We start from the raw sequence: 13915 nt of genomic DNA on the forward strand, positions 1-13915 counted from the left end.
CCCCGCCCCGGGACGGGCCCAAAACGGCGCCGGGGGGGCGGGGAGGGGGGATCGGTGTGTGCAATGTCGGGGGGGGGGGGTCAGTCCGTGCATGGGGGGTTGCAATGGGAAGGGGGGGTCTGTGCATGGGGGGTTGCAATGGGAAGGGGGGGGTCGGTCCGTGCATGGGGGGTTGCAGTGGGAAGGGGGGGTCTGTGCATGGGGGGTTGCAATGGGAAGGGGGGGGTCGGTCCGTGCACTGGGAGTTGCAATGGGAAGGGGGGGGGGTCCGTGCATGGGGGGTTGCAGTGGGAAGGGGGGGTCCGTGCATGGGGGGGTTGCAATGGGAAAGGGGGGGGGGTCCGTGCATGGGGGGTTGCAATGGGAAGGGGGGGTCGGTCCGTGCATTGGGGGTTGCAATGGGAAGGGGGGGGGGTCCGTGCATGGGGGGTTGCAGTGGGAAGGGGGGGTCCGTGCATGGGGGGGTTGCAATGGGAAAGGGGGGGGGGTCCGTGCATGGGAGGTTGCAATGGGAAGGGGGGGGGTCCGTGCATGGGGGGTTGCATTGGGAAGGGGGGGATCTCGGTCCTTGCACGGGGGGTTGCGATGGGAAGGGGGGGGGGGGTCCGTGCATTGGGGGTTGCAGTGGGGAAAGGGGGGGGGGTCCGTGCATGGGGGGTTGCAGTGCGAAGCGGGGGGTCTCGGTCCTTGCACGGGGGGTTGCGATGCGCGTAGGGGGGGGTCGTTCAACGCAACCGTGTCTGCAACGGGGAGTGGGGGGGTTGGTCTGTGCATTGGGGGCTGCAATGGGGGGGTGTCCACGCAGCGGGAACTGCCGTGGAGGATCAGCCCGTGCATTGGGGTTTGCAAAGCGGGAGAGGCGGGATCCGTGTTTCGGGATTGGGATCGGCCGGGGGGGGATCCCGGTCTCTGCAGTAGCGCCCCGGGGCGGGCGGGGGGTCGCTCCGTTCCCCGGCGCTGCGAGGGGCGGCGGCGGGAGGCGGCTGCCCCCTGGCGGACACGCACAGGCGCCGCTCCCCGCGCGCGGCCGGGCACGCGTGGGCGCCGCTTCCCACCCCGCGCGCCGCCCTTTCCTCGCCCGCTTGCGCACACCAGCTTGGCACGCGGCTGCCCGCATTGCCCCAGGCTGCTCCGAGCCTCCCTGCCCGCTCGCACACGCGTCCTTGCCCCTCGCTCCCCACGTGCCGTCCCGCTGGCTCCGTCTGGGTGCTCCGCTCGGGTTTCGCGCTCGGATTTCGCGCTCCAGTTTCACGCTTGGGTTTCATGCTCCGTGTCATTTCCCGGGCCAGGCTTCCTGCTCCCGCGGCCAGGCTGGCCCTGGGCATGTCTGGGCACGAGCAGGCTGCCTGCCTGGCCACACGCTGCCCTGCTGTGGCTGGATGGCATTCAGGCTGCCAGGGCCCTTGGGCCATCCCTGCATCCCAACCCTGCATCCCCTGTCCCCTCAGGGACATGCCAGGGGGGTCCCCACCTCTGTCCTACCTGCCGGGCACGTCCTGGCTGCTGGTGCCCCGGCACAGCAGGTGCCAGGGAGCCCCTAAACCATCTGTATTTCCTGCGGTTGCAGCTGCATGGAGGGTGCCCATGCCGTAGGTGAGCCATGCTCACATCGAGCTCTGCGCTTGCAAATTGCCATCAGGTAAATATTTACACCTGGCCGGCGGCGACGGGGAACCCCCGTCAGCAGCAACTTAATAATATTCCGCAGGGGAGCGGCCGAGCACCGACACAACTCGCGACACCGATGTCCGCGGCGCTTCGCGCTCCTCCCGGCGCGGGGCTCACCCCCGGCCGCCAGGTGGCGCGGGGAAAGAGCGGCCCCGACGCTCTGCCCGAGCAACTCGCTGGTAGCGCGGGCAATGCCCCCTGGGAAGTGTGGTCGCGGCGCCCCCCGCCCCCGGCCGCGCCGCCGCGCTGGGGACTACATTACCCAGGGGGCGCCGCGCGCGGGGGTCCACGTGCGGTTGCCGGTTCGGAGCCGCCTGCGCCGGGTCATGGCCGAGAGCGTCGCGGGACTGCGGGTAGGCGGGGGCGCGCGGGGATGGGGGACCCGACCCGGGACCGGACCGGACCGGACCGGACCTGGAGGATCTGAAGTAGCTTGGAGCGGGAGTACCGGGGTGGGGAAACCAGGACCGGGCCCGGGTGGGAGGGTCCGGGCTAGCCTGGACGGGGGATATCAGGCTGGGAGAACCGGGCTGCGAATGGAGGGTGTGGGTTAGTCTGGACCAGGGGTACCACGACTGAAGCAACCGGGACTGGATGGGATGGGAGAGCCTGGATTGACCTCGCCGGGGGTCCTGGGAAGCTGGAACCGGGCCCGGGCCGGGCAGCCCTGCACTGGGACTGACTGAGGCGGGACAGGAGCAGGACCCTGTTCTGCCCCCACAGCCCCATCGCAGCCTCCCCCAGGATGCTCCGGATCAGGAGTTGGAGCAGAGCCCGGAGTCCCCGACGTCGAGTGTGACCCCCAGTGAGGAGGAGAAGGAGAAGGAGGAAGCCACCCAGGTGAGTGGGCGACATAACAGCCTGTCCCCGCTGCGTCACCGATGCGAAGGGGGGGCTCAGGGCAGCCTGACCCCCGTCCCGTCCCCGCAGTGGGCGGTGGGAGCCGCCTGCCTGGCCGTGTGGTCGGGGGACGGGCTGCTGTACCCGGCCACGGTGCGGGCGCTGGACACCGCTGCCGGCACCTGCCTGCTGCGCTTCGACGGCTATGGCAACGAGGAGGAGCAGGCGCTGGCCGATCTCCTGCCCCCCACACACCTGGGGGCCCAGGGGGTGAGTGACGGCGCCGGGGGGTTTTGCGGTGGTTGGGAGTTTGGGGGGGCTACACTGACACCCACGTGTCCCTGCAAGGTGGAAGACGGTCCCTGTGGGGAGCCCCGGAGGCCAAGACCTGTCCCAGCGTGGGAGCTGCCCCCGGGCAGGAGGAGGAAGAGCAGCAAGGGCGAGCGGGTGCCCCGCTCCTCCCAGGACCCCCACGTGAGTGTCCTGCACCCCCAGCTCACTGTGGGGCCGGGGGCTGCCCCAGGGCCACGGCTGCCAATAGCCCAGGCACCCCCGGCAGGATCCCCGGTGCTGGGACTGTCCCTAACGGGGGCTCTGGGTGGCTGTTGTAGTTGGTGCCACCGCCGTGGCCCCCAGCCCCGCTGTGCATGCTGCAAGAGGAGGAGGACGAGGAGGAAGCCCTGGCCGCCATGCTGATGTCCTGGTACCTCAGCGGCTACCACACTGGCTTCTACATGGTACAGAGGGGCCATGGGGCAGAGGGGGCACCTGGGGTGAAGGAGTGACCCCCACCAGTGACCCCTTGCCTGCTCTGCACCCCCAGGGTGTCCGTGAGGGCCGGGCAGCGGCGGCTGCACTCCCGCCGGGAAGCGGCTACAGGCAGAAGATGTCGGCTCCGCGCAGCTAGGAGGGCAGGTGGGTGCGTGGGGACCCCCATCTGCTCGTGTAGATGGGCAGAGGACGCTGCTCTGACACCCTTGGCAAGGGGAGTCGGGGCCTGGGATGTCCCTGTGCCCCTTTCCTGTCACTCACCACTGTCTCTTTCCCCCTTTTCCAGCTGGATCCGTGTCCCTGTGCCTGGCAGGGGGAAGGCAGCACTCCCGGTCTCACTGTGCAGCTGGAGGGCCCAACTGCGAGTCCCCAGGAAAAGAGGGAGCTGCTGTCCCCCCACTGCGGGCTGGTGCTGCGTCAGTGCCCGGGCTTGGAGGGGCCACGGGCTCCCCTATGCCAGGGCTTTGGAATAAAGCTGGTTTGTGGGATGCCGGCTCTGTGTGCGCCTCTGGGAAGGGACCTGGCCTTGTGCCCGCTCCCGTCCTAGCCCGAATGGGCTTCAATGATCGCGCCGGCCTTGCCAGGGCTGTGTTTGCTCAGGGAAGTGGCTGCCTGGGCTCTGTCCTGCGGTGCTGGAGCCTGAGGCAGTTGCCCTGGCTGTGCGGGGAGGGGATGGCTGCGCTGCTGCGGGACCTGCCCGCCTGGCCACAGGTCCTGGATGCTGCACGGGATGTTCCAAGGGGAGACTGGGGACCTGCGGTGCAGCCTGCGCCCAAAGGCCTGGGGTGGCTGGAGCTGTTACTGAGCTGCACTGCACCGCGCTGCACTGCATGGCCCATCCTGGCCCTACCGTGCTGCACTGCACATTCCAGCCTTGCATTGGGCACCCCCAGCACTGCGCTGCATACCCTAGCAGTGCACTGCCTGCTCCCCATCACGGCAGTGCTCCATCCCCAGCACTGCACGCCTCAGCACTGTGCTGTATTGCACACTGCCAGCCCTGTGCTGCACACTCATAGCATTGCACTGTGTGCCTGCAGCACTGCACACCAGTAGCAGGTCACTGCAGCACTGCATTTAGCACCTGCTAGTTCACGCCCCACACTCCTGATGTTGCATCGTACAGCCCCAAACTGCATTGTACCCCTTTGCACTGCATTATAACCGCCTGCACTGCATCACAGACCCCTGCACTGCATTGCACCGACCCTGCGCTGTATCGCGCCCCTGCACTGCATTGCACTGCTCCACACTGCATTGCACAGCCCCTGCACTGCAGACCCCCCCCTACTGCATTGCACAGCCCTCCCACTGCATTGCATCGCCCCTGCATTGCACAGCCCCTGCACTGCAGACCCCCCCACTGCGTTGCACAGCCCCACCACTGCATTGCGTCGCCCCTGCACTGCAGACCCCCCCCCCCAGTGCATTGCACAGGCCCCGCACTGCATTGCATCGCCCCTGCACTGCAGACCCCCCCCACTGCATTGCACAGCCCCCCCCCCCACTGGAGACCCCCCCCACTGCATTGCGTCGCCCCTGCACTGCAGACCCCCGCACTGCATTGCACAGCCCCCCCACTGCATTGCACAGCCTCTGCACTGCAGACCCCCCCCCACTGCATTGCACAGCCCCCCCCACTGCATTGCATCGCCCCTGCACTGCAGATCCCCCCTGCACTGCATTGCACAGCCCCCCCACTGCATTGCGTCGCCCCCGCACTGCAGACCCCCGCACTGCATTACGGCGGCGCCTGCGGACCCCACCCCAGCGCGGCCCCACCCGGGCGTTTCCCTTTTAAGACCCCCCCCGCGCTGCCCGCTGCTCCCCCCTCCCTCCCGCCACCCGCCGCCGCCGCCCATTGGCCCGCGGTGACGTCAGTGGGCGTGGCCGGCGGCCGTGACGCGGGCGCGGCGGGGCGGGGCCGCCGGCGCGTCGTGGCTGCGGGGGGCCCGAAGATGGCGGCGGCGGCGGCGGCGGCTCGTGGCGGCCCCGCGCCCGCCGGGCCCCGCCGCTTCTCGCTCCTCGCCATCGTGGGCGGCGGCTGCCACCGCGCCGGCCTGCGGGGCTCCGCGCTGCGCGAGCTCGAGCGAGGTGAGAGCCGCGGCGGGGCCGCTCCGCTAACGGCCGCGCCGCCCCGCGGGGCGGGGGTGGGGGGCGGGGGGCGCCGTGCTCCCCGCACGGGGCTGAGCCTCCCCCCGCCGCCGTAACGGGGTCCCGGATCCTCCCCGGATCCCCGGGATCTGCCCTCCTCCCCCCCCCGTCCCGGATCTACGGGGTCTGCCCCCCTGCATTCCCGGGATCCGCCCGCCTGCGTTCCCGGGATCTGCTTGCAGGGAGGCTGGGGGGCTGCACCCCCGGATCGCCGCGGTCTGCCCCCTTTCCTGCTCTGGATCCCCGGGATTGGCCTCATGGGACCCATGGGATTTGTTGCTTGGATACTCAGGATCGGCCTCCCTTTCTTCATTTGGATCCCTGGGATCAGTCCCATGGAGCGTTTGGGATCTGCCCCCTTAAATCCCTGGGATCTGACTGTTTTTGTCTTCTAGATCCCTGGGATTGCCCTGCTGGGACCCCCAGGATCTGCCCTCCTAGATCCCTGGGTCTGCTCTGCAGGTACCCATGGGATCTATTGCCTGGATTCCTGGGGTCTGCCCCCTTTCTTGCTCTGGATCCCCAGGATCAGCCTGCTGGGATTCTTGGGATCTGCTCCTGCAGTATCCCCAGGATCTGTCCCCTCTCCTGCTCTGCATCCCTGGGAGCTGCCCACTGGATTCCTGAGATCTGCCCCCCGCCGGTATCACTCCCTCTCAGTGCACTGGATCCCCATTAGCCCCCGCTGGGAGCCCCGGGCTCTGCCCCCTTCTGCTCTGGATGCCCAGGATCTGCCTCCCTGGGATCTGCACCCTCTCCTGCCTCGGATCCCTGGGATCTGGCTCCTTTCCTGCCTTGCGGCCTCAAGATCGGCCTCCCCTGGATCCGTCCAGAGGGGGCAGATGGGGGCTGTGCGGGAGGCCCCTGTCCCCCAGCTCCCCCTTGGTTCAAGCTGCCGTTTCCCCAGACCTGTGTCCCTGGGGCAGATCCATTCCCTATGGGATCCCTCGGGCTGGGGATCCCGTGAGGACCTGGGGACATCCCGAAGCCCTGGAGGAGGCAGCTGGAAAACGCCCGCCCGGACCCCAGCGCCGGCCTTGCGCAAAGCCCCGCGTCCTGCCGCCTCTTTCGCCATCGCGGGACCGTTAACGGCTCCGCGGGCTGCCGAGGAGGGCGGGCAGCGCCCGGCCCCGCCGCAGCACCGGGATCCCTGCGCGTCCGCATCCGCGCGGGGCTCCGGGGGGCTGGCGAGGGCTTCCCGGAGCGGCCGCTCGGGATGCAGGGAGAGCCGCCCGCGCGCAGCGGGAGCGGAGGGCGCCCGAGGGGTGCGGAGCCGCGTGCCAGCTCCTCGGCACCGCTCCTTCCTGGAATTGCCGCCTTCAAAGCGGTGCCGGAGAGGAGCCGCCGTGGCCCCGGGGCCGGGGTTTTGCTCTGCCGTGCTGGGCCGTGACTCACGCCGAGGTGCTGCCCCCGGCGCCGCTCCGACGAGGAGCCGCCGCGTCGCCGTCCCGGCTGCTCCCGCGGGGCGTCGGGATGGGGACGGGGCATCGGCCTCGCGCCGGGGGTTCTCCCTGCTCCGCTGCAGGGATGGCAGCGCCGTTGGGATCCCGTGTCCGTGTGGTGGGAACGAGGGCCGGGAGCCCCTGGACTGACCCCTGTCCTGGCGAGCGGGTGCCTGGGGGGATCCCTGCACTCCGGCCAGAGCAGCCGGGGCTCCATGAGGAGCAGGATGGGCCGGGATGGGGCCGTATCCGTAGCTACGTGGAGGTGGGAACCGTGCAGAGCTGGGGGCCGCTCGGCAGCGCCGGCTCAGCCGGCTCGGGGACATAATCCAGGGCCACAGCAGGGATTAGGGAGGCCCCCCCCGCCGGCTCCGCGGCTCATCCCGCCCTGTCCCGCAGGCATCCGCTCGTGGGACATCGACCTGGCCGCCTGCAACCTGGACGAGCAGCTCAAGCTCTTCGTGTCCCGCCACTCGGCCACCTTCTCCAGCATCGTGAAGGGTGAGTCCCGCAGCGCGCGGATCACGCGGCTCCCCGCGGGCGCCCGCTCGCGCCGGGGCCGTCGCCGGGTCCCCGCCTGACCCCGCCGCCGTGTTTCAATCCCGGGCGCCGCGGCCGCCCCGGCGGCGCTTGCTTTGCTGCGCAAACATTTGGTCATGGCTGTGAAACAGCTTTTTGTGCTGAGCTGGCTGCGCGTCCTGCCGGCCCCGGGGCAGCTCCCGGCGCGTTCCCGGCGCAGAGGGGCTGGCATGGGGGGATGGAGCCTCCCAGCCGCTTCCCGGGGGCTGCAGCAGCTCCGGGGGTGTCGTGGAGAAGGCAGCTGGTTCCGCAGGCTGGGAACACGCGGAGGGAGCCGGCGGCAGCTGCAGCCCGTGCCCGGGTGGGCGCCATTCCCGCCGGGAACAGGCTCCACTTTGTGCCGAGCAGCTGCCGGGGCTGGTGCGTGGCGGCTCCGGGGGGCCCTTCCCGCGCTCCGCTGCGGAGCGGCACATCCAGGGCTCCGCACACATCGTCTCCGCCGGGATCCGCTGGATTCCGCCAGTGGAATAACCACAGCGGATGCGGTGCCCATGATCCTGGCTCTTGAGCTGGGAAAAGGGGGTTGAAGGAGCTCCCGGCTCCCCCTTCTTTTGAGGAGAGTTTGGTTGGGGGGCACTCAGTGAGATGGGGGTTCTGCAGCAGGAACTGCCGTGCTCTCCTCCTCCTTCCCGTCACCCTGTCACCGTCCGTCGTGGGGAGGTGCTCAGCTGAAGCAGGACCCGTCGGCCGAGCCCTCGGGCCCTGTCCGGGCTGTGGCCAGCCAGGCTGGCGGCTGTGGGATGAGTCCCGTGGTCCCCACGTGCCTGTGGCAAAACCGCTTCCTTCACCCTCCATGGGGCAACGTCCCCAGGCAACCCGGCCCAGCCCGAGACGGGACCTCGGCGTCGCCTCTGGGGACACGATGCTCTTTGGGGTCTGGCTGTGCCCTGCGCTGAGGTTTCCTTGGGAAAAGTAGCCAGGAAGCCCGTGTCCGAGGCCACGCGGCTCCGCAAAACATCTTCCTGCCGCATCCCCTTGTCCTGCCGGTGCCGGGACATGGTGACCCCAGGGCAGGACACAGGTTGGGCAGGTGACACGTTGGCTGTGCAGCCCCGCTCGCAGAGGAGAGCATGGGATGGCCCCGGCCTGGCCAGCCCCGTCTTCCTCCCTTCCCTGCAGCAGGAAGGGCGCAAGGAAACGCGGATCCGCCGGCCCCGCGGCGTTCGGCTCACGGCCAGCGCCGGCCTCGTGGTGTCCCTCTTGCGCTGTGGGAACGGGCAGGCTCTGTCCCCGCTGCTGCGGGGTGTCCCCCGGGGTCCCCGGGTGCTGGGCCGGGCGTCAGCGCTCGCTCCCCGCAGGTCAGCGGACCCTCCACCACCGGGGCGACGTGCTGGAGACCCTGGTGCTGCTCAACCCTTCGGACAAGTCCCTGTGCGACGAGGTGAGCGGCGGGGCCGTGGGACGCGGCCGGGTCCCCTTCCACCCCATCCCGCAGGACAGGGTCCAGGCGGGGACGCCGCGTCCTCACGGCCGTCCCCCTCCCGTCCCCAGCTGCGAAACCTCGTCACGGACGTGTCCCAGCACAAGCTGCTGGTGTTCGCGGGGCCCTGCGTGGAGGAGACGGGCGAGCTGATGCTGCAGACGGGCTGCTTCTCGCTGCGGGACTTCATCCAGATCTTCACGGACAAGGAGGTGCGGGGCCGGGGGGGTCTGCTCCCGTCCGCGGCGTCTCCGCGTGGAGCCTGGCAGAGCCCGGAGGGGCGATGCCCTGCGGGCACCGAGCGCTGGGCAGGGGAAGGGGCTCCCTGTGCTCACTGGGGAGGGAGCACAGAGCTGCCCGAGGGGCTGCCCCGTGTGGGCGAGCAAGGCCTGAACCCTGGCTGTCCCCGTGTCCTCGCAGGTGGGAGAGATGCTGAGCTCCGCTGACCCCTCTGCCAAGGCCCGGCTGACCATCAGCTGCCCTGACTTCGGAGAGTGGAAGGACTCGGCTCTGGACCATCACAACCTCCAGGACTTCATCGAGCTGCGCTACAACCCGGGCCGCATCCTGCCGGAGATGGAGGGGCTGGAGGAGTTCCTGGAGTACCTCTCGGAGTCCCTGGAGCCCCAGTCCCCGTTCGAGCTCCTCGAGCCTCCCACCATGGTCGGCTTCCTCAAGCTCTCCAAGCCCTGCTGCTATATCTTCCCGGGCGGGAGGGGGGACTCGGCCTTCTTTGCGGTCAACGGCTTCAACGTGCTGGTGAACGGCGGCTCCAACCCCAAGTCGTCCTTCTGGAAGCTGGTCCGGCACCTGGACCGCGTCGACTCCATCCTGGTGACCCACGTGGGCACCGACAGCCTGCCCGGCGTCAACAGCCTCCTGCAGAGGAAGCTGGCGGAGCTGGAGGAGGACCCGTCGCAGGGCTCGCAGGGCAACGGCGACTGGGCCAAGAACCTCATCTCCCCGGAGCTGGGCGTCGTGTTCCTCAACGCCTCCGAGAAGCTGAAGGACATCGAGGGCAACTCGCAGGTGCTGAAGAGCTGCGACGAGGCCGCCCTCACCCTGCACTACCTGGACAAGCTGGGCATCCGCCCCAACCCGCTGGCCCGGGATAGCTCCCCCCGCGTGGAGCCCACTGTCCTCTTCCAGAAAATGGGAGTCGGCCGGTTGGACATGTACGTCCTGAACCCCGTGAAGGGCACCAAGGAGCTGGAGTTCCTCATGCAGCACTGGTCGGGCAACAGCTACCCCAGGGAGCAGGACTTGCCCTTGCAGTGTCTCACCTCCATCTGCGCCCTGCTCGTGTGGCACCCCGTGAGCCCCTCCGAGAAGATCATCCGGGTGCTCTTCCCCGGCTGCACCCCGCAGGCCCGCATCCTGGAGGGGCTGGAGAAGGTCAAGCACCTGGAGTTCCTCAAGCACCCCGTGGTCACCAAGAACGACTTGAAGGGGCTGTCTGCACCCCAGCCCGAGAAGCAGCTCAAGCAGAAGAGGGCAGAGAGCAGGGAGAGCCTGAAATCTGCTTCCAAGCTGAGTCTGGTGGACGCCGGGACACCAGCGCCAAAGGAAAAGGCTCTAAAGACAGAGAGGAAGGAGGTGAAGTCGGGGAGCAAGGAGAAACCGAAATCTCTGGGGGAGGCAACTAGAACAGGGTCGGAAGAGGAGAGAGCCAAGGATGCTCGAGCCAAGCTGGACTCCTCGATGGAAAAGCTCAAAGTGGATGCGAAACTGAAGGTGAGTAAAGAGAAAACGTTGCCCAAGAAGGAGCCTCTTCCCCGAAAAGAAGAGAAGAAGCCGGTGAAGAAGGAAGATGGGACTGAGGTGAAGGGTGAAACCAGGAAGGAGGTGAAGACAGTGAAGAAGGAAGTGAAGGCTGATACGCTGCGAAAGGATGTGAAGGACAGCAAGGCCGAGAGCAAAACTGCTGCAAAACCCCCAGCCCGGAAAACGCCCGTCCCAGACACCCGCAAACCCTTGGCCAAAACCGGGAGCATGAAGAAATCCACCCTCAAGAAGGAGCCAGAGAAGCCCAAGGCCAAAGTGCCCAAGGAGCCGGGTGGCAAGAAGGAGCCGGGGGCCTCGGACGGCTCCAAGCCGTCCTCCCCCGAGGACCTGCTGCCGGAGTCCGAGCAGGGCCGGGGGGCCGCGTCGCCCGGGGCGGAGGGGAGGAGGAAGGAGGACTCGACGGATGAAGGCATCACCACGGCGGAGAGCGAGCTGGAGCCGTCCCCGCCGGAGAGCGGGGCGCGCGCGGAGCTGGGCTGCGTGGAGAACGGCCTGGAGGAGCCCGACAGCCCCCAGCGCTTCCGCTACCTCGAGAGCAGCCCCTTGAAGGCCCTGGGGCCCCCGTCGCCCCTGGCCAAGACGCCCAGGAGCGAACGCAGCGTCAACTTCGACCTGACGCCCACCGGGCTGCTCAACCACTGCCCCGAGGGCGGCGAGGACCCTTGCGGCAGCTCCGAGGAGAAGACCCTGGAGATGATGTCCCCGGCCAGCTCGGGGCCCGCCAGCGCCGGCCACACTCCCTTCCACCAGTCGCCGGTGGAGGAGACCGGAGAGGAGCCGGGGGCCAACGCCAACCAGCAGCCCAACTGCTGGGCCGCGGGCAAGGCCGCGCACGACGGCGCCGGCCCCGCGCACGACAAGCAGGCGGGCGGCCTCTCGCTGAGCCCCTTCAAGGACGACGTCCCCGACGTGTCCCCCACCATCACCACGCCGTCGCTGCCGGCCGAGGTGGGCTCCCCGCACTCCACCGAGGTGGACGAGTCGCTCTCCGTCTCCTTCGAGCAGGTGCTGCCCCCCGTGAGTGAGTCCCCCCAGGAGGACGGGGCGAACCGGCCCCGCGGGACCGGCCTGACGCCGGAGCCGGAGCCGGCGGCCGCCAAGGGCGGGTTGTCGCTGCCCCTGCGGCCCTGCCACCACGCGGGGCGGGCGGACGGGGACGGGCCGCCGCGCCAGCCCGGCCGCCGCTCCGACTCGCCGCACGACGTGGACCTGTGCCTGGTGTCGCCCTGCGAGTTCGAGCACCCCAAGTCGGAGCGGTCGCCCTCGGCCAACGTCAGCCCCCGGGACTTGTCGGACAGCGACCTGTCGCAGGAGATGGCGCAGCCGCTCGCGCAGCGCCGCAAGCCGGCGGCCGAGACGCCCCCCACCTCCGTGAGCGAGTCGCTGCCCACCCTGTCCGACTCCGACGTCCCTCCCGCCACCGAGGACTGCCCCTCCATCCTGGCCGACGGGCTGGAGTCGGACGAGGACTCGGAGCAGCCGGGCCGGGGCCTGGCGAGGGCCCGCGACCCGCTGCCCGCCCCCATGAAGGACCCCTGCCCCATCCCTGCCCAGCCTGGCATCTGCATGGTGGACCCCGAGGCGCTGCCGGGCGAGCAGCCGCGCGCGGCCAAGAAGGAGCCACCGGGCAAGGTGAAGAGGACCCCGTCCCGCGTGGGCTCGGCGCCCGCCGCCCCCAGGCCCGACCCCCCCAAGCACTCCAGCCTGGCCCCCAAGGCCCGCGTTGGCGGCAGCTCAGCCCGTGATGCTGGGGACAAGGCCAGGCTGCCTTTCGGGGACAAGAAAGGCCCCTATGGCGGGGCGGCTGGGGACGCCCGCACCGCCGGGACCGCCCGGAGCGCCGGAGCCAGGACGCCGGCCGGAGCCGGCCGGGCGTCTCCAGCAGGTAAGGCCGGGGGTCCCTGTGGGGCGGCAGGGAGGGAAGGGGCTCCGAGGGGGAATGGGGAACAGCGGGAGATGCTCCGGGTCTGCCTCGGTGCCGGAGCTTCCTGGCAGCTCCGCTTTTCCCACACCGGAGCCGCTGCCGGGACGGTGCCGTCCGCGGGTCTGGGGTGGGACCCGCGTGGTTCCCCAGGGCAAAGGGGGCTGCCCGCCTTGGTGCCACCCTGTGTCCCCGTCCCCGCAGGCTCGCGGGCGGCCGCCCCGCCGGGCCCCCCCGTCTACGTGGACCTGGCCTACGTGCCCGGCTCGTGGAGCGCGCGCACGGTGGACGAGGAATTCTTCCGGCGCGTGCGCTCCCTCTGCTACGTGGTGAGCGGCGACGACCACCTCAAGGAGGGCGTCATGAGGAGCATCCTGGACGCCCTGCTCGCCGGCAAGCACCAGTGGGGCACCGACATCCAGGTGAGCGCGCGGGACCCGCGGACGCGGCGCCCGCGGGACCGGCCGCACGGCGCTCCCAGGCTCCGCTCCTCGAGCGGGGCGTCCTCGTGGCCCCTTGTGCCTCAGTTTCCCTGCAAGGTGCTGGGGTGGGGAGGAATTAACGGGAGGAGATGGAGACAGGAGCCCTGAGGCTCCTGCGGGGAGCATTTCCAGCTCTTTCCCATTGGGACAAGGCCTGGAGCTGTGGCCGTAAGCTCTGGGCCCTGGTGCCTGGGAGTCCCCGGGCCTGCTGGGCCGGGGCGCTGAGCCGGTGCCATCGGTGCCTCCGCAGGTGACGCTGATCCCCACCTTCGACTCGCTGGTGATGCACGAGTGGTACCAGGAGACCCACGAGCGGCAGCAGGAGCTGGGCATCACGGTGCTGGGCAGCAACAGCACCGTGGCCATGCAGGACGAGACCTTCCCCGCCTGCAAGGTGGAGTTCTGAGGAGGGCCCGGGCCCCCCGGGCAGCGGGGAGAACGGGTGGCCTTCATCCCCCACCTTCCTCCTCCTCCTCCGCCTGCCCCCACGGCTCGGAGGGGCTGGAGGGGAAGGGGAGGATGCAGGGGGGGGTGCCCCCTCCCTGGGGGCTGGCGTGGGCTCCCGGGGGTCACACGGGGTCCCCGTGGGACCCGCGTTGTCACCGTGTCCCCCCGCAGGGCGGTTAGCCCACGCCGGAGCCAGGCGCCCCTCGCTCCGCACTGCCACAGCCCCGCACGGGCAGGGGGACGGGGTGGCCCTGCCGTGGGGGAAACGGGGTGGCCCTGCCATGGTGGGGGACGGGGTGGCCCTGCTATGGGGGGGGACGGGGTGGCCCTGCCATGGCGGGGGACAGAGCCGCCCCTTCCTGCACCCTGCGCTGCGGAGCCCCTTCCTGGGGTCACCGCGCGAGCC

At 70.0% G+C, this 13915-nt stretch overlaps 2 protein-coding genes across 2 annotated transcripts; both read left to right on the forward strand.

The window, feature by feature from the left end:
- The first annotated feature begins 1994 nt into the window (after nt 1-1994).
- Nucleotides 1995-7371, forward strand: LOC148594269 (survival motor neuron protein-like). The gene is made up of 7 exons (XM_088527062.1): nt 1995-2021; nt 2413-2508; nt 2599-2778; nt 2857-2982; nt 3120-3245; nt 3332-3423; nt 7275-7371. The coding sequence occupies exons 1-6, from the start codon at nt 1995-1997 to the stop codon at nt 3413-3415; spliced, it is 639 nt and encodes a 212-aa protein (XP_088383188.1). The 3' UTR covers nt 3416-3423; nt 7275-7371.
- MAP1S (microtubule associated protein 1S) lies at nt 7283-13488 on the forward strand. The gene is made up of 6 exons (XM_088527061.1): nt 7283-7376; nt 8753-8835; nt 8946-9086; nt 9295-12544; nt 12785-13002; nt 13313-13488. The coding sequence occupies exons 3-6, from the start codon at nt 9027-9029 to the stop codon at nt 13466-13468; spliced, it is 3684 nt and encodes a 1227-aa protein (XP_088383187.1). The 5' UTR covers nt 7283-7376; nt 8753-8835; nt 8946-9026; the 3' UTR covers nt 13469-13488.
- The last annotated feature ends 427 nt before the right edge of the window (nt 13489-13915 follow it).

This window comes from Tinamus guttatus, unplaced genomic scaffold (genome assembly GCF_059628265.1).
Source record: "Tinamus guttatus ecotype Peru unplaced genomic scaffold, ASM5962826v1 Tinamus_guttatus_pri_ptg000261l, whole genome shotgun sequence".
NCBI classification, from domain to species: domain Eukaryota; kingdom Metazoa; phylum Chordata; class Aves; order Tinamiformes; family Tinamidae; genus Tinamus; species Tinamus guttatus.

Coding starts and splice junctions, on each gene's coding strand:
- LOC148594269 (XM_088527062.1), top strand. CDS start 1,995: ATGGCCGAGAGCGTCGCGGGACTGCGG. Junction 2,022..2,412: donor AGAGCGTCGCGGGACTGCGG/GTAGGCGGGGGC, acceptor AGCCTCCCCCAG/GATGCTCCGGATCAGGAGTT. Junction 2,509..2,598: donor AGAAGGAGGAAGCCACCCAG/GTGAGTGGGCGA, acceptor CCGTCCCCGCAG/TGGGCGGTGGGAGCCGCCTG.
- MAP1S (XM_088527061.1), top strand. CDS start 9,027: ATGCTGCAGACGGGCTGCTTCTCGCTGCGGGACTTCATCCAGATCTTC. Junction 12,545..12,784: donor CGGCCGGGCGTCTCCAGCAG/GTAAGGCCGGGG, acceptor CCGTCCCCGCAG/GCTCGCGGGCGGCCGCCCCG. Junction 13,003..13,312: donor AGTGGGGCACCGACATCCAG/GTGAGCGCGCGG, acceptor GTGCCTCCGCAG/GTGACGCTGATCCCCACCTT.